General features: G+C 38.9%; 1 protein-coding gene across 2 annotated transcripts in view; it reads left to right on the forward strand.

Moving 5' to 3' along the window:
- The window catches only part of GBE1 (1,4-alpha-glucan branching enzyme 1), a 292,266-nt gene that overhangs the window by 267,048 nt on the left and 314 nt on the right, over positions 1-24,904 (forward strand). For both annotated transcript variants that reach the window (XM_067466679.1, XM_067466683.1), the window contains one exon: positions 21,294-21,409. In XM_067466679.1, the coding sequence (XP_067322780.1) occupies positions 21,294-21,409 (116 nt within the window). The remainder of the gene's footprint in view (positions 1-21,293; positions 21,410-24,904) is intronic.

Raw genomic sequence — 24,904 nt, forward strand, 5'->3', positions numbered from 1 at the left:
CTGTTGAAATTGTCCACATGTTTGTGAATTTCAATGGCTTCTCTGTATAGTCTGACATGGTGGTTGTGAGAGTGGTCCAGCATTTTTGTGTTCTCAAATAAAATGCTGTGTCCAGGTTGGTTCATCAGGTGCTCTGCTATGGCTGATTTCTCTGGTTGGAGTAGTCTGCAGTGCCTTCCATGTTCCTGGATTCTTGTTTGGGCGCTGCGTTTGGTGGTCCCTATGTAGACTTGTCCACAGCTGCATGGTACACAGTAGACTCCTGCAGAGGTGAGAGGATCCCTCTTGTCCTTTGCTGAATCTTAATGGATTGTGTGTATGGGTGTACCTCCAAGTGGATTTATGGTGATCCCATAAATTCCATAGGGTTTTCTTAGACAAGGATTACTCAGAGCTGGTTTGCCAATTCCTTCCTCTGAAATATATCCTACATCTTTGGTCTTCTTTAGTGGTCTTCTATTCAAGTCCTAACCAGGGTTGATCCCACTTAGCCTCTAAGATAGAATGAACTGAATTCAAAAAGAGTCAATGAGAGAGAGAGAAAAAACAATCCTGTATTTGTGTACTGTTTGTTCTAGTTAGATAGGAGAAATGCCAGTTGTAATGACAGTACATACAGGTTTGGAAAATTCACATTTTATAAATGTTGTGCTTACTGTTCCTAAGGGTGTCCTTGATCAAATTGATTAAAACTGGCCAATCATATTAGCATCCACTGTGCAATTAACAAACCCTATCCATATGACAGATTTGTGCTTCACATTACAGTATTTTCCAAAGTTATACCTCTACTGGTTTAAATTTATATGTTGAAGTAGAGGTGAAAACAGATCAAGAATAGTCCAATCCAAATGATATCTTGAAACTAGGGCATGAAATATACAACTATCTTGTGGCCCCTCTGTGTACTTTCATTGCATTGGAACAAATATAAATAAATGATTTAAGTAAGCACAATGTGTAATAGAAAGTTATTAAAATGTCATTTATGGATGCAATCCTATTCAAGTATAGGATTGCACTGTACACTATTAATCTTTAAACTGGACATCAAGAACCATATTCTCAATAGAGGAACAGTATCAATAAGTTCTTAAGCATCTTAAATATTATTTAGCATTTCTCTTGACAACACTGCAGAACCATAGTGTGTATGCTTCTTTGGTCCTGGGATTTTATAGGAGAAATATTTATCCCTTTCATATATTGGTCAATTAACTTATTTTAAAATAGTTTATCTGGGTGGAAGACAGAACTTTTCATAAGAGTTGAATGAGCCATTTGGTATTTGCATTGTGAAACTGAATATTGTATAATTTTCAGTGAAGCCTCTTACCTTTGTCTTTTCTAAACATTTCTTTGGAAAGCTATTTTCTGGGGTTCTTCCCTTGTCTCTCACCTTACATATAAACACACACACACCATTACAGAACTCCATCTTGAAATGAGTAGACTTTACAGATCTGTTTACTTGTATTGGGGGTATAAAACCTCTGGAAAAGGGAGATATTAAAAGTCAGTAAGAAATAAAGATTTAATCCAGGGGTTCTCAAACTGTGCTCTGTGAAGCCCTTGGAGGGCTCTGCAGTGCCTTGCTGCTTCCTGCCTCCTCTTTCCTCCTCCTCCTCCTCCTCCTCCTGAGACATGTCCAAATGTTTGCCCATGCCTGATATGTACACATTATATATAATATAATAAATATAATAAAATATATAAACATTTCTTGGGACTCCATGAGAAACTTTTGCTTCAAAAAGGGTTCTGTGGCTGAAAAGGTTTAAGAGCTCCCTGTCTAAACAAACCATGCATTTGTTCCTATAGGTCGTTATTTCCTGGAATTAATTACAGATGCTTGGAGGAAGAGACCTCAAAATCTTACCATCCAAAAGCTATTGTGAAGGCAACTGCAGATTCAAATCCCTCTCTGGAAGCCCTCAAGTAATGGCATATATTTTTATAGTAATAAATTACCTAAGAATAAAACATGATGCAGGTGTATCTGCTACTCTTATTTATGGTGAAAAGAGGAGGAGGTCCCACTGCATCTGTTAGCTGAAATGAAAGATCACAGCAGGAATACAACATCTTCTTAAAGTACCTGACTAATCTATTGTGAAGATAAAATATATATGCTTCCCTGGATAACATCTTGAAGAAAGGGCTTAAATGTTGTCATACTAGTCTTGGAGGCAGCTTGTTGTAGTGGTTGGAAAGATGGATTCAAACTGGCAGATACCTAGGTTTGAATTCTTGCTGAGCCATTGAAATCCAGTGGGTGACCTTATGTGAATCAGAGGAAGGTGGTGGCAAATCTCCTGTGAAAATGCATGCTAAAAAAAAAAACAAAAAACGTAGGACAGGGTTGCCATAAGTCAAAGTCAACTTGAAGGCACTAAAAAAATGTAAATCTAGTTTTAAGTAGTAACAGTTTACTTTACATTAATATTTAGCTGCAACTTGTACCCAATTCATACCTTCACCCATCCTAGAGACAAGATATGTGTGTGTGTATGTGTGTGTGTGTGTGTGAGAGAGAGAGGCTCAGCCAGGCCTTCAAATGCTAATGAAGGTGGTCAGTTGAAACATTCACACCTAGCTCCAGCAGGGAAAAGCTCTTTGCCCCACCCCAGCCATTCCACAGATATATAAACCCATTGTCCTAATTCCAACAGACCTCACTACCTCTGAGGATGCTTGCCATATATGCAGGCGAAACGTCAGGAGAAATGCCTCTAGAACATGGCTCTATAGCCCAAAAAACCCCACAAGAACCTAGAGAGAGAGTTGTGCGTTTTCCAGGCTGTATGGCCATGTTCCCGAAGCATTCTCTTCTGACTTTCTCCTGCATCTAAGGCAGGCTTCCTCAGAGGTTGTGAGGTCTTGGGAAATGGGGTTTATATATCTGTGGAATGTCCAGGGTGGGAGAAAGAACTCTTGCCTGTTTGAGGTAGGGTGAATGTTTCAATTGGTCACCTTGATTAGCATTTAATGGCCTAGTAGTTTCAAGGTCTGGCTTCTTACTGCCTAGGAGAATCCTTTGTTAAGAGGTAATTAGCTTGTCTGGAATTCCCCTGTTTCTTGTCTGGAATTCCCTTATTTTTGAGTGGTGTTCTTTATTTACTTTTATGGCTTTAAAGATTTTTAATACTAGTAGCCAGATTTTGTTCATTTTCAGGATTTCTTCCTTTCTGTTGAAATTGTCCACATGCTTGTGGATTTCAGTGGATTCTCTGTGTAGTCTGACATGGTGGTTGTTAGAGCGGTCCAGCATTTCTGTGTTCTCAAATAATATGCTGCGTCCAGGTTCATCAAGTGCTCTGAAATGGCTGACTTCTCTGGTTGAAGTAGTCTGCAGTGCCTTTCATGTTCCTTGATTCATGTTTGGGCAATGCTGCGTTTGATGGTCCCTATATTGACTTGTCCACAGCTGCATGGTATACAGTAGACTTCTGCAGAGGTGAGAGGATCCCTCTTGTCCTTTGCTGAACATAGCATTTCTTGGAGTTTCTTAATGGGTCTGTAGATAATTTGTAGGCTGTGTTTCTTCATCAGCTTCCCTATGCAGTCAGTGGTCCCCTTGATGTATGGTAAGAACACTTTTCCTCTGGGTGGATCTTTGTCTTTACTCTTATGGCTTGTTCTTGGTCTTGCAGCTTTTCTGATGTCTGTGGTGGAGTATCTATTGGCCTGTAAAGCCCAGTTTAGGTGGTTCAGTTCATCTTGGAGGATTCTTTTTGTATGGTCTGCCAGTGTGTTAATTGTGCTTCTATTTGAAATAATGGGAATTTAAAAAATTAACTGGCCCTTTCTTTCCAATACTGGCTTTATCCAGTATTTTGATTCAGTGGTTGCAGTCAATGTGTGCCCCCCCCCCCCCAGGTAATTCTGTACAAAGATAGATTTGCAAGGTGGTGCACAGTCTGTAAAAAGTCACATTCCTGCTTTAGGCATATAATTTGTAACAGGATAAAGGTAAGACAATCTTCTTAGAAAAGGAGAGGTTAATGGACAAGGGAATGTAAATGCTTTTATGCATGCTCTGATACCTTTTCACCTACTTCTGTTTATCTGCTTCTAGTATTCATTATGAACTTTGGCTGATGATACTCGAAATGTTATATGAGAAAGTTAACTGGCAAAAGGGCCATTTATCTGAGAATTATGCTGCAATCTTAGTGAGCTTAATAAATTGTTTCCCAATGTGCATACTCAACACTCAATTAAGCCAAGCAATTAGAAACTGTTGCACAGAGTTTTGACATACAAGTAAGCTACCTATGGTGCCATTTCTTCCTCTCCTAATGACAAAACTCCAGAAACATCTAAAAGGGATATAGTGCCCAAAAATAGCAAATTAACAAGAATTTCCATGAAATGCTCTCAGAAGTGAAATGTGTATTCTAAGACAAGTGGTGCTGTCTCACAGCACGAGAGCAGAGGACTTATTAAAAATAAGCAGTGGGAAGAAAGCCTCATAGCATTGTGGATAATTCTCACTGAGAGCTCTTCAAAAGGGGAAAGTTGGGACAAGGCATTGTTTGGCTTTTATAGGGTTTTTTTTTCTCCCAAGGGATCTGTGATGTGTGGCTCATCAGATTCTGGTGACCCACATTTCCCCTCAGCTCTTGGTAGTTTAATGAATGCTGAAGAATGCTGGTAGTTCTACAACATATAGAGGCCACACTTTTCCCAGTCCTGTTTTTACCATCTGAAAATTTGACCTTCTTTTACATCTAGTAAGGCAACTAGTGACTTCATTCTCATTAGTAGCCCCTGGTGGCACAGTGGGTTAAACCGACAGGTTGGAGGTTCGAATCCGGGGAGAGTGTGGATGAGCTCCTTCTGCAGAGACATGAGAGAAGCCTCTCACAAGGATGGTAAAACATCAAACATCCGGGTGTCCCCTGGGCAATGTCCTTGCAGACAGTCAATTCTCTCACACCAGAAGCAACTGACATGGGAAAAAAATTCATTAGTCCTGAATCTGCTGTAATGTTTAGTCCAAACTTATCCATGTCATTAGTCATCCCCATATATCCCTCAAATTAGTTCAAAACCTTGGATACCTCTTTTAAAACTCGGATTAAAGCTCAGGGTGTATTCACCAACCTAGTGATACTGAATTTTTGAATTACCATTGAATGTCTCCAAGTAGTACCCATTTAAACTGATTGAGAGGGTCTTGTGTACAAATATTTTTCCATACATTAAATCAAACTGTTGACAAAGAAAAAAACCTGAATATTTCCATAGAAAATTAATCGATACACCTTCTCTTTCAGAGGCTAGTTTTCTTTCTGCAAGTATTTCTGATGCATCATAAAAGCTTAATACACTCACTGTATTGATTATATTCCCTAAACACTAATAGTCCTTACAGAAATCTGATGTAGATTCTCTTTTAGTCAGTTATGATGCAGCACTAAAAAAGCCAGGATATTGTATTTGTCATCCCCAAAGCATATATGTGGAGGACTTCAACTCACAATGCTCACAGGTGTGTTAAACCAGTTCCTTCTTAATCCAAGAAGACACCACCTCTATGCACCCCCTATGAATGAATATTCAGAGTCCTGGTAATATCGTAACCTGGCTAGTATTATTTGGCTAATGTTAGGATCCAAAAATGGCTCATTTCTTAGGTTACAAAAATATGGGGGAGAACTGTTGGAGTAACTATTTTGAATGGGACATTTACTATTAGGATGACATTGGCAGGAGCATTTTGGAGCATTACGAGACTTCGATAAAACTCACAATATATTTCCAAAACTTGGTATGAGGAGGATAATACTCACTTAATTCAGTTTAAAATGGCAGTACAAAGCATGTGATCCTCAAGGTGTTTTTGACAATAGTTCCCATCAGCCCTTATCAGCATACCAGTGGAGGAGGCTCGGAGTTGCAATGTAACAGCATGTGGCAGGATAAATATTCCTGATCCTTTGTCTAGAATATACATTTTGTTTCTTCTGGGATTTACTATCTCAGTTAAAACTTTATAGAACTCGAGAATTAAGCATGATTATAATCAAGCAGAAATAGATATAAAATGATGGGAAGTTGCAACATTCAGGAATTTCAAATGTTACTATCCCACCCACCAAGATCCCTTCCCTTCTGTTCTGTCTCTTCCCATCTCTTCCTAGGCTTCCAGAAAAGAGTTCTAAAGAGTACTTCAGGTTTAATTGCAAGTAATAAATAAACTGCCTTCTCCTTGCTTTGGAGTCAGAGTGTATTTATGGCAAATAAGTATTTCTAAGAATGTTAATTTTCTGATTAATAATTATTCTGCTTCATCATTTTAAATAGTTATTCCATCAGTCCGCAACTTCCTCTTAAGGACCATGAGGCTGGCAATAATTAACATTCAAATGATAGAAAACAAATTGCATTCTACATCACAGAAAAACTACTGCTGTAAAACAAATACATCTTTTCTGTTGTGATTAAGAGTAAAGTCAAGCAGTTAAAATTAGGAAGAACAACAATTCCCAATGAAGAATATCAGAAGATTAGTTAAATCAATGCTGCATCTTTTTCCCACCCCTAACTTTTCTAAGTGGAGGCTTTACTTAACATATGCCTCAGTATTAACCATTTGATTCCCCAGATGGTCAGGCTGTTCTTGAATTTTACTCTAAACTAATGACTAAAGGTGTACCTACATTTAAAATGAATGCAATTTGACATCACTTTAACTGCCATGGCACAGTGTTGGGAAATCCTGGGATTTGTAGTTTGGTGAGGCATCAGCAGTCTTTGGCAGAGAAGGCTTGTAAAACTATAACTCCCAAGATTCTACAATATAGAGCCATGGCAGCTAAAATGGTGTCAAACTGAATTAATCTTTCTCCTTTAAAAATAATGTGTGTATAGAAGTGGGGCACTTTGCTTGCAGTTGAAAGAATGGAGAATAAGTTATTTATCTGGGGTGCCATGAGAAAAAATGTGTGCCTCATTATTTCACTGGAACACTCCCTCTGGTCAATAAAGTTCTGCCAAACTGTAAATCACCTATTAAATGAAATATGGTTTTATCCTTGTGTTGCTTCCCCCCACCACCACCATTCTGCCAAAAAGTATCTAATCTCATTGATTTTTGATCAGTCATTGTAGATTATACCACTTCCAACACAACCGCACTTGTTGTTCATTCGTTCAGTCGTCTCCGACTCTTCGTGACCTCGTGGACCAGCCCACGCCAGAGCTCCCTGTCGGCCGTCACCACCCCCAGCTCCTTCAAGGTCAGTCCAGTCACTTCAAGGATGCCATCCATCCATCTTGCCCTAGGTCGGCCCCTCTTCCTTTTGCCTTCCACTTTCCCCAGCATAATTGTTTTCTCTAGGCTTTGCTGTCTCCTCATGACGTGGCCAAAGTACTTCAACTTTGTCTCTAGTATCCTTCCTTCCAGTGAGCAGACGGGTTTTATTTCCTGGAGGATGGACTGGTTGGATCTTCTCGCAGTCCAAGGCACTCTCAGCACTTTCCTCCAGCACCACAGCTCAAAAGCATCGATCTTCCTTCGCTCAGCCTTCCCTATGGTCCAGCTCTCACATCCGTAGGTTACTACAGGGAATACCATGGCTTTGACTAGGCGGATCTTTGTTGCCAGTCTGATGTCTCTACTCTTTACTATTTTATCGAGACTGGACATTGCTCTCCTCCCAAGAAGTAAGCGTCTTCTGATTTCCTGGCCACAGTCTGCATCTGCAGTAATCTTTGCACCTAGAAATACAAAGTCTGTCACGGCCTCCACGGTTTCTCCCTCTATTTTCCAGTTGTCAATCATTCTTGTTGCCATAATCTTGGTTTTTTGACGTTCAGCTGCAACCCGGCTTTTGCGCTTTCTTCTTTCACCTTGATTAGAAGGCTCCTCAGCTCCTCCTCGCTTTCGGCCATCAGAGTGGTGTCATCTGCATATCTGAGGTTGTTAATGTTTCTTCCAGCAATTTTCACCCCAGCTTTGCATTCATCCAGCCCCGCACATCGCATGATGTGTTCTGCATACAAGTTAAAAAGGTTGGGTGAGAGTATGCAGCCTTGCCGTACGCCTTTCCCAATCTTGAACCAGTCTGTTGTTCCGTGGTCAGTTCTGACTGTTGCTACTTGGTCCTTGTACAGATTCCTCAGGAGAGAGACAAGGTGGCTTGGTATGCCCATCCCACCAAGAACTTGCCACAATTTATTATGATCCACACAGTCAAAGGCTTTAGAATAGTCAATGAAGCAGAAGTAGATGTTTTTCTGAAACTCCCTGCCTTTCTCCATTATCCAGCGGATATTGGCAATCTGGTCTCTCGTTCCTCTGCCTTTTCTAAACCCAGCTTGAACATCTGGCAACTCTCGCTCCATGTATTGCTGGAGTCGTCCTTGCAGGATCTTGAGCATTACCTTACTGGCATGAGAAATAAGGGCCACTGTACGGAAGTTGGAGCAGTCTTTCGCATTTCCCTTTTTTGGTATGGGGATGTAAGTTGATTTTTTCCAGTCTGATGGCCATTCTTGTGTTTTCCATATTTGCTGGCATATGGCATGCATCACCTTGACAGCATCATCTTTTAAGATTTTAAACAGTTCAGCTGGGATCCCGTCGTCTCCTGCTGCCTTGTTGTTAGCAATGCTTCTTAAGGCCCATTCAACCTCACTCCTCAGGATGTCTGGTTCTAATTCATTCACCACACCGTCAAAGCTGTCCTCGATATTGTTATCCTTCCTATACAGATCTTCTGTATAATCTCGCCACCTTCTCTTGATCTCTTCAGCTTCTGTTAGGTCCCTGCCATCTTTGTTTCTTATCATACCAATTTTTGCCTGAAATTTACCTCCAATGTTTCTAATTTTCTGGAAGAGGTCTCTTGTTCTTCCTATTCTGTTGTCTTCTTCCACTTCCATGCATTGCTTGTTTAAAAATAGTTCCTTGTCTCTTCTGGCTAACCTCTGGACTTGCGCATTTAACTGGGCATATCTCCCCTTATCCCTGTTTCCTTTTGCTTTCCTCCTTTCTTGGGCTACTTCCAGTGTCTCAGCAGACAACCATTTTGCCTTCTTGGTTTTCTTTTTCTTTGGGACGTACTTTGTTGCCGCCTCCTGAACAATGTCGCGGACTTCTGTCCATAGTTCTTCTGGGACTCTGTTTACTAAATCTAGCCCTTCAAATCTGTTCTTCACTTCCACTGTATATTCGCTAGGAATGTTAGTGAGATCATATCTAACTGGTCTGTGTATTTTCCCTGATCTCTTTAGTTTTATTCTAAATTGAGCAATAAGAAGTTCGTGATCTGAGCTACAGTCAGCCCCAGGTCTTGTTTTCACCGACTGGATGGATGTCCACCACCTTTGGCTGCAAAGGATGTAGTCAATCTGATTTCGGTGCTGACCATCTGGTGAAGTCCATGTATAAAGCCGTCTTTTAGGTTGTTGGAAGAGAGTGTTTGTTATACACAGCGAGTTTTCCTGGCAAAATTCTATCAGCCTGCGTCCCGCTTCATTTTGTTCTCCCAGACCATGCTTGCCTGTGATCCCAGTTGTCATTTGACTTCCCACCTTGGCATTCCAGTCTCCTGTAATGAAAATAATGTCTCTTTTTGGTGTATTATCCAGTAGGTCCTGCAGATCCTCATAGAACTGATCTACTTCTGCTTCTTCAGCAGCTGTGGTTGGGGCATATATTTGGATCACTGTAATGTTGAAAGGCTTTCCTTGCACTCGAATTGAGATCATTCTGTCATTTTTTGGGTTGTATCCAAGCACTGCTTTAGCGAATTTCTTATTAATTATGAAGGCTACTCCATTTCTTCTATGTTCCTCTTGTCCACAGTAGTAGATCTGGTGGTCATCTGATGTGAAGTGGCCCATTCCAGTCCATTTCAGTTCGCTGACCCCCAGAATGTCTATCTTTAGTCTTGACATCTCACCAATAACAACATCCAATTTGCCCTGGCTCATAGATCTTACATTCCAGGTTCCTATGGTGTGTTGATCTTTAGAGCATCGGATTCGTCGTTCACCTCCAGTACCGTCGGCCGCTAGCCTTCCTTTCGGCTTTGAGCTAGCTGCGTCATCACATCTGGGGCTAGTTGAACTTATCCTCTGCTCCTCCCCAGTAGCATTTTGGCCATCTTCCGACCTGGGAGTCCCATCTTCCAATGGCATACCGACATAAAAGCACAATCAAATATATGTCTTACATTATGAATAAAAAAGATACTATGAGTTCAATTGGACTACGCCAATTGTTTATTCAGTATTCTCAAAATCTCTCCACACTCAAAATATTAAATCTGTTTGTAGCTAAATGACATTTGTACAAATGACATCATTTGCAGCTACAAATGATGCAAGAAGACTGAATATATAGTTCTCCCTTGAGCCTTTTTTTCTGCCACGCTGTGACACGTTGTCCTGAATTTCAGTTGTCTTGCCAACCATTTGTCAGAATTAAATGCACAAATCTTTTAACCCTTTAAATTTGATCCTTATGATGGCTCCCAAGAGGTGACCTCTGGAAACGAGAACAAAATCTGCTGGTTCTTAGTACTAAATACTCGGTGTTGCCCCCCTAGACTCCCATAATCCTTTTAAATGGTTCATGTTCTTCACTAATTAGTTTTCCTGAGCCATTCTATATCCCAAGAGGTTTGAATCCTCGTAGCTTTAGCAATTGATTTCTCTTTTCTTTTCTTCTTTTTGGTAGACTGTGATATTTAATTCAACTGTGGTAGGTAATAAGCGTAGACATTCTAGTCTAATTTATTCTGGATAAAGAAGTGGTCACTTTTCTCTGTGCAAGGCATGGCGAAATGATCTGTAAAAAGATGTCCAAACACTTAGAAGTAGAGAACTCAAGGAAAGTATTTTGAAGCAAAATCAGCAAGATGTTTTCCTCTCATTGAAGGCAGGACTCTGTCTGAACCAAAAAGGTGAAGGGAGAATATAGAACAAAACAAAAAGTCTTCAACCCACCATCCTAAGAAGATGGAAATGTGCCTAGGCAGTAGGAGGTGCATTTGGCATCAGCCTATGACCTTATAGTACTTTAAAATTGAAAAGATGAGACACAAAAAGCTATTTAAGCCTAGATTGTTCTTTCATTGATTCCTGAATTTCTGTCAATGAATTATCCTGCCAGGTAGATGATCTGTGAGTCTACATAGGGGCCACCAAATGCTGCACCCAAAAACGAATCAAAGAACATGAAAGGCACTGCAGACTACTTCAACCAGAGATGTCAGCCATAGCAGAGCACCTGATGAACCAACCTTGACACAGTATATTATTTGAGATCACAGAAATGCTGGACCACTCTAACAACTACTATGTCAGGCTACACAGAAAAGCCATTGAAAGCCACAAGCGTGTGGACAATTTCAACAGAAAGGAGGAAACCATGAAAAGGAACAAAATCTGACTACCAGTATTAAAAAAAACTCTAAAATTATAACATAAACCATAAACTTTAGACAAAACCTTCCCTCCTGCCTTTGTTCCTTAACAACTGCACTTGTCACTTCATCGCTATACCCACAAGTTTTGCATTTGCAATATGACTATTCTCACACACATAATCTGTCTACAAAGGTTAAGGAAATTACAAAAAAGTTGGAGAAATAGGTGTGGAGAAATTGGCAGGGACAAATATATTTGTCCACCTGATTCAATGACAGCATATTGCTGATGCCATTGCCTAGATCTAGCATATAGTATGCAACAAACATGACCCTGAAACAGAGGAGACATCTGTAAAAGTGCTTAAAAATATTTCATTAGAATTCCTAGATGTAATTGAATACACAACCTGGGTAATGTCCTGATTATGAAATCAAATGTAGACGATCAAACTGCTGTAACTGTGAGAAAGATTTCAAGGGAAACACACACACACACACATATACACACACATACACACACACACACACATTTAATCCTAAATTAATCCAAGACCTTGGACTCATCTCTGTGTTAACTTCTGTCTCTGAATATAGCTCGAAAACTAGAAGTACAGATACATTATAAGGTACCTACAGCTCTTGCTTAATCAGAAAGTCAGAATTATTCCTAAACTGCCAAATATATCCCATGTGCATTATATAAACCTTGCCAGTGTTACATTGATGAAGAACCTTCGAAAGGTTGGAATAGTCACAACTGCAGGGCACACTAGAAAGGGTACATGTAAAGAGCTAATTTATTTTTAGTTTTTTTTCCTACGGTCCTAGTTACCATAGGAAAACAGATCTAACAGGTTACAGATCTAATTAACAGGCCTGGGTACAGATATAGGATGAGGTTGCTCAGCAACTAATTGGAGTCTTCATGTTTTTCTACTGTTTTGAGCTCGTATATAAAGATTTAGTAACTCACCTTCAATGCTGCATAGCTATGTCTCTCTGGAATGAGCTGGTTAGACCTGTTGAATCAATATAAAGTTCTGAAACAATTGTGTAACTAAGTTCCCATTGGTCAGATCTAAGTGGAACAATACATGGATTTAGGCCTCTGCTATCATATCAAAGTCAAGTTCTGTTTGGACTCAACCAAACAGAAACTCTTGCTAGCAAGGAAGTCTAGTCCCAGACACATCATATTGACATCATAGAACCATAGAATAATAGAGTTGGAAGAGATTGCATAGACCATCAACTGCCATGCAGGAAAAGAACAATCGAAGCACCTCTGCCAGATGGCCATCCAAACATAAGTTTGTGAACAGTGATGTGATGATGTGTATTTTTATTCTTATAGTTACGTATTGTTTAGACAATAGTTAGTAATGGTAAGTATGTAGAATTATATTTTATTAGGCTTGGTAGCTGGCTTGGCTTTCCTTGAGCTGAGTTGCCATAGCAACGGGGGCGGAGCCAACTGCCACTTGGCAGCACAGCTGTTTGAAAGTGGTCAGTCTGTAGCCGGAGAGTTACAGAATAGGACTGATCTGTGGATCAGCAGCCTGTAACCGGAGAAGTTACAGGAGGATCAGGGAATTGATCTGTAGTTAGTGAATTACAGAGGTAGTTGATCCTGTGTGGAAGTGGAAATCCAACAAGAATCCTGTAGTGGTAGATCTACAGGGAGGACTGATTCTTGATTAAGAATCAAGGTTTGGCTTGGAGCCAATACAGTTGAATAAGTCAGGTGGCTTATTGGTATTTCCAGAACGGTTGTTAAAGAAAGAGAAAGTCAAACAGCCCTGCACAAGAAGAAAGACCAAATCAGGGACATTAAACATAAGCTACGCTATCAAATAAGTAAACTCCCCTTAAATAGTGGTCCCTTGGCATTCAGCTCCTAAGTTGGTATTGATAATTACACAGCTTCCTCACAAGTGATAACATTGGTAATCTTTTAAAGAGTGATACCTGTATGCTGTGCGCAAAGTGTAATAGATATTTTAACCCTCACAAATGTTTTTAGGGCACATCCAGACAACACATACAGTACACACCCTCCCGCATTTCCCTCTGGGGGTCCAGATGACTCTTCAGGGGAAAACAAAAAACCCTGCTTTATGGCAAGGTAATTTATCTGCTAAAAAGACTCAGGTCTTTCCAGGCACAGTAGCTGTGTAGATGGGATGGAGGATAGCACCTTGCAGCTTCCGGTACCCATTTACACAGCTTTCTTGGTTTTTTTAGGCTTCTGGAAAATGGCAGCCGGTTGAGTTATTTTCCTTTTTTAAAGGACTTTAAAAGGGGGTTTCTTTTGTGTCCGAATGCCCCGCTAGAAAGCCTAGCAGGGCATCTGGACACCACACCCACTCCCCAAGAAAAGCATGCACTTTCGTGTGTGTGTGAGAGAGTGTGTGTAGACTAGAACCTGGGAACAATTGTGTCTTGGGGCATCCTGTGGTTGGATTATCCATTCATTTCTACTTACTTTTGCTTGCCTCGGCTTCATTTCCCTAAGAACAAGATAAGGGCAATGGTAATATTAGAACAGCTCTTTAAAGCAAGTTGATCTAGCTAAGTTTTGCAGAAAGCAGCTTGCATTTAATTATCACCACCCTCTCTTCAGGGGGCATGATCTAAATTCAATGGGATTAATTCCAGACTGTTGGGGACAGGAAAAATAATTTGTGCACATAAAAGTGGGGGAAATATATTTCATTAACATTTTGGCTATACACACTTGCCTGGTAATCAGTCTCAATAAACATATTTGTTGAATTACTTACTCTTTTCTTCCTTCCCCCACCCCAAACACATAACTGTAAGCAAAGAATTGTATATGTTTAGGTATTTGTGACTTTGAAAATGCCATATATGTGGCTATCATGGACTATTACACCTCTCAATAGCTAAATATAGGTTACTCTAGCAGTAGAAGATGTTCATTAGATGTAGAAATATTGCTGTATGATATCTGATAGCAATGACTGTGTAATACTAAGCAACAGTGACAATAACACAATTCTTAAGATACAATTATTTAGAACCTTTTGAGTTTTCAATTTTGTGCTATAACCTAAGATGCAGCTCATGGTTTCCATGCTCCAAGTTTTGGTCCAGCTCTTAAAACCAAAAGTGCCTCCAGGGTCTTGCAATGGTTAGCGATTTACACCAGGGTTGTAGAAAGAACAAAATGTTAACTTTCTCTTCCTTTGTATTGTGGTCTCACTGAAACTGAGGGAAGTATGCACAACATCTACTAATAAGTAGTTCCCATGGGGCATTATGACCCATATTTGCTGAGAAATCCAGCCTAGCTGCCAGAGTCTTTCCATGGGGATTTGACTTAGAATAGACAAAGATGATGATAATGAGACTCCATAAATAAGTATGTAAAAAGGTAAACATACCCATGCCTAGAAATGCTGTAACTTTCTCAACTAGCAACCTTTTATCTGAAAGTTACACAAATTCTGTTCCCTTTGAAAAAGATAAAGGAGGACAGACCTAATCCAGCATAACTATTACCTGATACCTAAAGTTCTAGAGGCAAACATCTATGAAAAATCCTATTGAATCCTGAATTCTACTGGTAGACCCAACCAGAGAAGAATAATTGAATCAGTGGGATCAACCTTAGTGCTGATTCCTCATTCAACAATTGATTCTGTGGGTTACTCTGGTTAGGATTAAGCAATAAGATTAGGCCATGAAATGCACTGGCCCTTTTAAAGCATCACATCTACTTTGTCCTGCAGCCTACTAAAGTGACTCGAATATTGCCAGTGGAAATAAATAACAGTGAAGCATGACGAACATCGTAAAACAACAGTACTAAATAATGCATTGCTAAATATTGTAAAATCAATTTGTGTGGTTCATTTAGCTGTTCCTGTCTTCCAGGCGAAACTCCCTTGTGAATCCACAAAGTGATGAACTCAACCAGTCCCTGTGAACAGGTAGTGAATATAAAGCTGGGAAAATTCATAAGATATATATATATATATATATATATATATATATATATATATATATATAAGCTTCTACTGCTAATCTCTAACCTTCTTATTTTGGCACCCTCCTTACTTCCATGTCATTCACACATGCGCGCGCGCACACACACGCACACACACACATATATATGACATGGAAGTAATGAGCGTGCCAGAATAAGAAGGTTAGACATTAGCAGTGGAAGCTTCTCTGTGATACAGTTGCACAAAGTGGAAAGTTGGCATTTGCATAGGGAGAAGCATGGGCTTGGTATCCAGCAACAGCTTTGCATATGAGGTGGAGGCAGCGTAGGCATGCTATTTTGCTTTGAAGTCCTTTTTCTGCTACCCTAGCAATCCAATGTGTTAGAAGTGGTGCACTGTTCCATTGACATTCAACCTGCTTTTATTTTATGAAACATTTTAATAAAGCTAGAGGATAATAAGGAGTAATTATGGCTATGTAGCAGCAGCTCCATAATTAAGGCTACGTGGAGATTTGGTCTTAAATGGAACACATAAAGCTCCCCTGCTGTCTGATATCAATACCCTCCCCCCATTTGGAATACTCTAACTATTAAAGCTGCATAAAAATGCAGTATAAAATCAGATCAAGTGAATAAAAGGAACACAAATTGATTTGTTGTTGCAGGAAAATGTACTTCTCATATGGCAATGCCTGTATCTGTATAGCTCGTAGGTTCAAAAGTGCTTTTTTTCTGAAACCACTTAATTAGCATTGCAGTCTGCATCACCCACAGACCCCTTTTGTCAAATTGTAATATAACTGTGTACAACGAAGTGCCAGAGAAACATATATATTTGGGCTTTGCTTTCCAAGCACAACAACACAGTGTGACTGAGAAGTCAGAGCTGGCATCCAGATGCTGCTATTCAGCAATAGTCCTGGCACTGAAATACCCTATGCCCCACCCTGACCTACTTCTCATATTCTAGACATTTTGCTAGGGATAACAGGATCCGTACCACAATTAAAACATGTTTAACAGTCACATCCTCAGAATTGGCCATAGGGGAAGCAGCCATGTACCAGTCTCAATCCAAAATTGATCTTAGAGGGGAAATGTGTACCTGCCTACCTATCCCCCTGCACTGACTTTTTACAAAAACCACTGTGAAGGTGCTGCTTCAAACAGCATCTTTGGATATCTAATTATCAGGAAGAGAATTGATTTAAAAAAACAAAACTGAAGTGAAATAGCCAGTTTTAAGTATGACAGCCAAAATGTGTGGCATGTATTATAGAGCACATGAAGTGATGGAAAGAGAAGGTTGACCAGCTATTGATATATGTCCTGATACTAAATTCAACACTACGCAGTCTGACAGGCCAGTGGAATGTGGACTATTGTGACATTATCTTACAGTGCAGTAGGTTACTCTGCTCAAGGGCAAGGTTGGCCCCAAAAGACTTACTGGGACATTGATTCTGTTGGGAGATTGATTCTGTTGACATGGCATCCTTTCATCTGCCCAGAAGCTCTGATTTCACTGACTGAAGTAGTCTCGGCTGTAGTTTTCAGAAAACTCATCTCTCATGAAAGGACTAGCTTGAGGCTTCCTTGACAACATTTCTCAAAGGTTTTCTTTGCTCAGGGTCCTTGGTTCATGGTGTGACAAAGAAAGTCTAAAATTAGGAGCTGAAATAATCATAGTAGTATGTCAGAACATTTCCTGGTGACGTTTGTTCTCACTGTGATAGTTTCTCCCTGCTAGGGTGGAGCAACCATCAAGATGTCTGCCTCTTGATCCTTGTGAAATTCTAAATATTCTTTGGAAAATATCTATCAAAGCTGTAGTTTAGAGGGTGGAGAGCAATGGCAGTGGGGGCAGGAATTCATTTTCATCCCTTCTGGTCTTCATCATAACATTTTGATTTTCAGCCATATTGATCCAAGGTTGAGAATATGGTGACTGAAAAATGGAATTCACTCTTTGTGGGACTACCCTGGAGAAGGATCTAGAAAATATAGCTAGTGTATAACGTGGTACACTAAAGTGGATTAATTTATCATAAACATGTAGTCCTCAGCTAAAAGAATTGCATTGGCTGTCAATATGGTAATAGGGCAAATGAATGATGATGTTATGAATATATAGGACCATTTATAATTTGGGACCAGATAATTTGAAAAGGTTATTTTTCTCAAAGCATGTGCTTGCTCCCAGAGATCTGTACACCAAGACATTTTGGTTTTTCTGTAAGACTTGCTGTTGTGGTAGGCAATGGCTTCTACTCTGGGTATTCATTTGAAATGTAAAAGAGTTATTCAAGTTACTGACACTTTCTCCAGAACAGAATAATTATCTTGGAGTTTAAATTGTAATCCAGACTGAATGCACTACCAGTAACCTGAAAACCATAGCCACCACTTGACACTTGTATATATACATATGATGGTAATCAGAAGGCATTTCCCCTGCAATATCATACCCCTGGATTTCTCTACCCACCTCACTGCAGAAGCTGCCAACCTTTGTGTTGTTTCAGCATTTGTTAAAAACATATATTTTTGACTATTTGTAAGCATTGCTGGCTTTGATTAATCTCTTAGAGAGAATTTTAATGCAGGTTTTTTTCTTGCAATTTAATTGTTGCACACCACATTGAAATATTGTTAACGAGGGGAAGTATTTGGGTCCATAGACCAGCAAGATCCAAAAAAGAAAGGGGGGGGGGATTTTTACCATTGTAATAATTATATAAATTACTAGCCGTCCCCTGCCACGCGTTGCTGTGGCCCAAATGGGGGTTCTGTGTGGGAGGTTTGGCCCAATTCTATCGTTGGTGGGATTCAGAATACTCTGTGATTGTAGATGAACTATAAATCCCAGCAATTACAACTCCCGAATGTCAAGATTCTATTTTCCCCAAACTCCACCAGTCTTCACATTTGGGCATATTGAGTATTCGTGTAGAGTTTGGTCCAGATCCACCATTGTTTGAGTCCACAGCTCTCTCTAGATGTAGGTGAACAACAACTCCAAAACTCAAGGCCAATGCCCACTAAACCCTTCTAGTGTTTTCTGTTGTTCGTGGGAGTCCTGTGTGCCTCGTTTGGTTCAATTCCATAATAGGTGGAGTTCAAAATACTCTTCGATTATAGGTGAACTATAAATCCCAGCAACTACAACTCCCACATGACAAAATCATAACTCCTTGTTTTGTGAGACGTTTTGTTGCCAAATTTGGAGTGATTTTGTTCATTGGTTCTTTTGTTTTTAAGGTACTCATTACACACAGAACATTTTTATATATATAGATGGGATTCTTCCACATAATTATTAAAGGTATTGCAGCTGCCTTGCTTGGTTGATCATTAATTTTGTAATCCTTTTTTGCAATTCATCTAAGTTTTCATCACTTTACTATTTTATCCAGAAAATATGGTGTCACTTGTATATTTTAAAGTCTTCCAATTTAGAAGATACCTTCTAGAAACTTGTATCACATTTACTTAACATAACTTTATGTATACTTTCCTAAGAAGAAGAGATACTACAAAATCCTATTAGTGAATTGAGAAGATATTTGGACACTGACAAGAGCACCCAATGTACATCAAGACTGATGCACATGAATGCACAACTTGCATTAGAGCACAATACACATCAGCTTGGAATGAACATTGGTGCAAAATGCACTCCAGTCACTTTGCCTGTTCTGCTACAAAGCAATGTAAGATAAGTCCAGTATATGAATGTTACAGAACATAGATTCTGATTCCTGCATACATAAGTCCAATTATGAAGACTAACTCCCATACAGGTTTCTAACCATTGTTTTTTTTTTTCACCAAGGCGTCTGGAATGCAATTAACAGATTGAAAATCTATTTCATTCCAGAAAGACTTCTCATAAACATGATATTTTTTCCTTTTTTCCTTTTACACTGCATACCATAAAGGTATAAAGATCATTTAATAACTCATTAAACCTGCAGCAATTCTTGCTGGTGATTTTTAGCAGAGCTAGAAGATAAATTCCAAAATGCAATCCTGTTTCTGAAGAATTTACTACAAGTGTGCCATCTACAGGTCTCAGGATATTTTAGAAATAACTTTTCCATTCAAGACAAGGGCTCTGTTGTCCTAGCACACAATATACATTTCATATGCTTGTGGGTTGTTGTTTTTTTTTTTTTTTTAAAAAAAGCTGTAACAGGTACTGTTGAAAAGAAAGCTGGGAAGGGGAGATTGAGAGAGAGAAGGTTATGCTCATTTCTTAATCTAGGAAAGCTGCTTCATATTGAACTGTTGTCTTTTATCTTAGAATTTAATCTTCAATTTAATACCCAGCTTTCAGTTTCTCTTTGCCTAATCTTTTTGGCACAACACATAAGGGGACACTTCAGGTATAGCATATAATATATTTCTATGCTATCTTCGTGGTGGTGAAATTAAATGACTTCAGAGTCATAGGTAAACATTTTCAGCCACATACAGGTGATTAAAATTGGAAAAGAGTAAAGCATGAAATACTTGATGGTGATTTGTATTCCCAGTTTCTCTCATGTTTCACTTGAAAGGACATAAAGTTGAAAATGTTAAATAAACTAAAAACCTGCTTTGAAAATAGCTAAAATAGTCTGTCAACCAAGAATACTCTGTCCAGTTCTGGGCACCATGTTTTAAAAGAGATATTGACAATCTGGAAGGTGTCCAGAGGCGGGCAACTAAAATTATCAAAGATCTGGAGACTATGCTCTATGAGGAGTGCCTTAAAGAACTTGGTATGTTTAGCCTGCAGAAGAGAAGGTTGAGAGGAGACATGATAGCCATGTATAAATATGTGAAAGGGTGTCATAAGGAAGAGGGAGCAGGCTTGTTTTCTGTTGCCCTAGAAACTAGGACTTGGAGCAATGGGTTAAAATTACAGGAAAGGAGATTCCACCTAAACATTAGGAAGAACTTCCTGACTGTAAGAACTATTCATCAGTGGAACTCTCTGCCTTGGAGTGTAGTAGAATCCCCTTCCTTTGAGACTTTTAAGTAGAGGCTAGATGGCCATCTGTCAGGGATACTTTGATTGTGCTTTCCTGTATGGCAGTGGGTTGGACTGGATGGCCCATGTAGTCTCTTCTAATTGTTTTATTTTATGATTCTATGAAGATTCATCAAGCCTTAATACCACTCTAGGTTTTAAAAAGTGAGGTTCAAAGTTAACTTTTTAATACATCTTGGGTGTGGGTATGGATGTGGATGATTTTAACAACAACAACACTTTATTTATGACCCGTCCTCTCTCCCCACATGGACTTTTATGGTGTTTTCAATACTGTTGTTGTTATTGTGCAATTTTTTCCTAAAATAGTCGGTTCATTTTGACCCTTACAACTTTCTGTATTTAAATAACTGCATTAAGCATAGTTCTACTTTTTGCACTCCTAGCTTTTGACCATGAAGATCAATGTTTGCCCTTCTTTGCTTCCTGTCAGTGAACATATGCTTTCTTAACACTGCTACCTTCAGAAATAATGATCAGTACAATGCTTCTTAACCTCTCCCTGACAAATCTGGGAGGTCACATCTGTCACCCTTCTACACTTTCACTACCTGTTTGAGGAATAGGGCTCACAGAGTGTTCTCCTCATATATCTTGCTGTTGGCTTAAATCACACAAATGTAGCTTGAGGTAGTTGTCTCAGTGGGACTAATAGCAGAGGCAACACTGTGTATGAAACCTGTTGGGTTTTTGTTTTTAACTTCAGCTACGAGAAACTTGAGCAGCTAGACAGTTATGGGGAATATGCTGATAGATCTTGAAAATATTTGCACTCTTTTCCCCTTCCTTCCTTCCTTCCTTCCTTCTTTATTTCTTTCTTTCTTTCTGAGGTATAATGACTGACTGGAATTTTACATATTTCTAACTGTTCATTATTTATAATCCATAGGTACTACAGTCAATGGGGATTCATTCCTTTATTACTCAAGAAGCAGCTGACTGTTTTCTTCATTTTCACATGAGCCATCTCCAGTATGACCCATTGATTGCAGTGGCAGGTTCTTGGTAAGTAAAGATTGGTAGATTTGGGCTGGGAAGCTCTGCACAGCTGTATAACTATGATGGTTACACATTTGTCATTGCCCAATGAGATCCTGTTCAATAGTTTTAATTTCAATAGTTTTAATTCAAATGGTTACACATTTGTTATTGCCCAATGAGATCCTGTTCAATAGTTTTAATTTCAAGTTTGTTCTTCATGATTTTATTCATTTCTCTTTTTTTATTAGAATCTGGGGATATATTTCCTTTTGCAAACATTCCATTGCATTTCCTTGCAAGATCAATCACATTGCAAGATCAAGGTTTTTCCAAAGAGGCCATTATATTTTGCACAAAATACACTGCATTCTGCTGAAAAGCTTTGTTTCTGCTAAAATAAAATAAAAAATCAGCTATTTTTTCCAAGATAAAGTTTTCTCAAAAAGATTCCAACAAAAAAAATCTTGCACCATCTTAGCATGTCAAGAGCACAGCTGCAAGAATTTACTATGCAAAGCATTGGAGAGAGAAAAAAGGAAATACCAAGGATAGAAGATTGAATAATAAAAATTTTGGACAGATTAATGTATTTAAGTAGGTTCTTGTGGGTTTTTTCGGGCTATAGGGCCATGTTCTAGAGGCATTTCTCCTGACGTTTCGCCTGCATCTATGGCAAGCATCCTCAGAGGTAGTGAGGTCTGTTGGAAATAGGACAATGGGTTTATATATCTGTGGAATGGCTGGGGTGGGGCAAAGAGCTCTTCTCTGCTAGAGCTAGGTGTGAATGTTTCAACTGACCACCTTCATTAGCATTTGAAGGCCTGTCTGAGCCTGGGAAAATCTAAATATTACATAGGATTTGTGCTACATTAGAACAGTCAAGACAAATATCACTTAAGTAAAATAACCATTAAATATTAAATATTTAATGTATTTAATGTTAATGTTATTTAATGTTAAAAATAAGGGAAATTCAAATAAAGAGATGGATTGGAGCAAAATAATATAATATTTAAAGCAAGATAATAAGGAAATAATAGTGTAAAGAATTTAAGCTTACACCCAAAAGAAACAAAAATAGAAGCGAAGAACACCAAATAAGGATTAAAGGAAGAAAGGAAGGAAGAAAGGAAAGGAAAGGAAAAGAAAAGAAAAGGCAGAAACCACAAAAAAGATGCCTGGAAGCCACAGACATTTTATTTTAACATGTAGCTCTTTTTCTTTCTTTCTTTCTTTCTTTCTTTCTTTCTTTTTCTTTGTTTCTTCTTCTATGCTTTCTTCATTTCCCTTTTCTCTACTTTCATTAGTATAAAGTTTTATTTGTTTTTTTTATTCTTATATAATATGCAAAAAAATTAATAAAGACTATTTAATTTTTAAAAGACTACCTTTTTATTGATGATAAGAAAATTGCAGGAATGGTCAGAGGTATCTCCTACCACTAGCAAAGCATATGCATCTTAGTGAAAGCAAGATGTTCTTTACCATGTTCCCAGACATTTTTATATTCTAGCTGCACACCTTTTATTTCTTCTATGATTTTGGTCTCTCACTATAAATCTGCTCTATCCTTTTTTGATCTGTTTCTATTAGAACTTAATAAGTAACTAAGGAATGAGGGCAGAGTTAGAGCTGAGAACTTGTCATTTACTTCTATTATAACATAGACAAGTTAACTCACTAACAACCCACAGATAGCCTTTTCTGCTGGAGTGATCTGGAGTTAATGGAGAATATATTGCCCCTGTAGTGTACCCAAGCAAAGCCATGTCCACAGGCTTTCCTAGTGAAGTCACTCATTAGCACATCATTAACACACACCATGACTGAGCAGCAGATCCAGGGGGATTCTGCTATTGTGCTGCACCTTCACAGTGACTTTGCAGTTACTGCTGAGTAGCTTATGCATTAATAAGGTACTAATGAGGCATTTTGCCTGGAGTTCAGGAAACTGCCCATTGCTCCTCCTCTCAGGACAAAAACGGCATGTAAAAGCCATTACTACAGCAGGAGGGAGTCATTCAAGTTGTCATTTAATTTAATTTATTGACTTAAAAGAGAGAGAATAAATCCTTCTCAGATGTACAGTATTTTAAAAAACCCAATGTGATGTAATACCTCTAAAGTTATGTCATGAATGTTCATTAGTTTACAAATACTAGTGCACCTCTCCTCCATGTGTCTAGAGCAAACATGAGCAAACTTCGGCCCTCCAAGTGGACTTCAACTCCCAGAAATCCCAGCCTGCTTACCAGCTGTTGGGAATTGCGGGAGGATCAAAGTCTGACCATGCCTATGCCTGGTTTAGAGGGTAATGTTGGATATTAAACCCTTGAAAAACTCACTTCTGAAAACCAGATGAACTCATGAAGATGGCAGACTAAAAAGTATCATGAAAGTGAAAGTGATGTGCAATGTGGTAAAGAAAATCATGACCTAGGTGCCATAGCTAACTAAACAGGATATTAAGGTGCCATAGCTAATTAAACAGGACTAGCAGAGATAATCCAGGAGCACAGTATTCTTTACAAATCCACATCTATGATATATTCTCTAAGCTTTACTTCTAGGCCAAGACATTTAACAATCTGAGATGAGGTAGGAAATGGCATCCTTGTCTCCAAGCCAAAACATGCCAAAAGAAGTAAGATTTTTCTCTCAGGCACACCCCTCCCCCATTTTGGTAATTAATAATTTCTAATTTGTAGACCCCTTCCCATGGCATCCCAAATATGCTGCTTGTGGTGAATGCCTTATTGGGCATAATAGTAAAGGGTTCCTCCTCTGTATGGAAAATTCCCTCTTGCCTGTTTTAGGTACCAGAACATCAATAACATATCCTGCTAGGCAGTTACCCTTTATAAAAATGTTTAGCAGTAAATATACATTTAGCTGCTTCTACACAACCATGTAATTCAGGTCAGTATGTAGATTAAATAGTAAAGACTTTCTGTATATATTTCAGATTTCAATATTAATGTAAAAAATACGTAGTATGATTTTACATAGGATTTGTGCTACATTAGAACAGTCAAGACAAATATCACTTACGTAAAATAGCCATTAAATATTAAATAACCAGAAAAATAAAATAAGGTGTAAACACTAAACTAATCAGTTTGCTTTGGAGTGCCTACACATGCAGCTCATGAACCAGCTGGAAGTTGGGACAGTGGCCATAAAGCTCCCTTATTGTGGATCAATATGATCCAAGGATTTTTTTTTCCTCCTCCAGCAAGATACACTGATAAAAGTAGCTTCTCAGTGCTTGACTGCAGCAAGGCAAAGCAAGAGATGGCAATTGAGTATTCCCATGAGAACACCGTGGTTTATTTCCAGAGAGAAAGTATTTGTTTCCCTTCTGACTAAGCTGTGTACCTGGGTTTTTTGCTCAGCTTCAAGTTAGATTTTAGTGTCTGTGTAGTAAGGCTCATAGTGGTCAAAAGCGACCTAAACCAAGATTCTAATGATTACTAGCAATTAGCCATTCAGACTAATTTTCTTCCCCCTTCCCCTTAA

The sequence above is a fragment of the Anolis sagrei genome, chromosome 3 (assembly GCF_037176765.1).
Source record: "Anolis sagrei isolate rAnoSag1 chromosome 3, rAnoSag1.mat, whole genome shotgun sequence".
NCBI classification, from domain to species: domain Eukaryota; kingdom Metazoa; phylum Chordata; class Lepidosauria; order Squamata; family Dactyloidae; genus Anolis; species Anolis sagrei.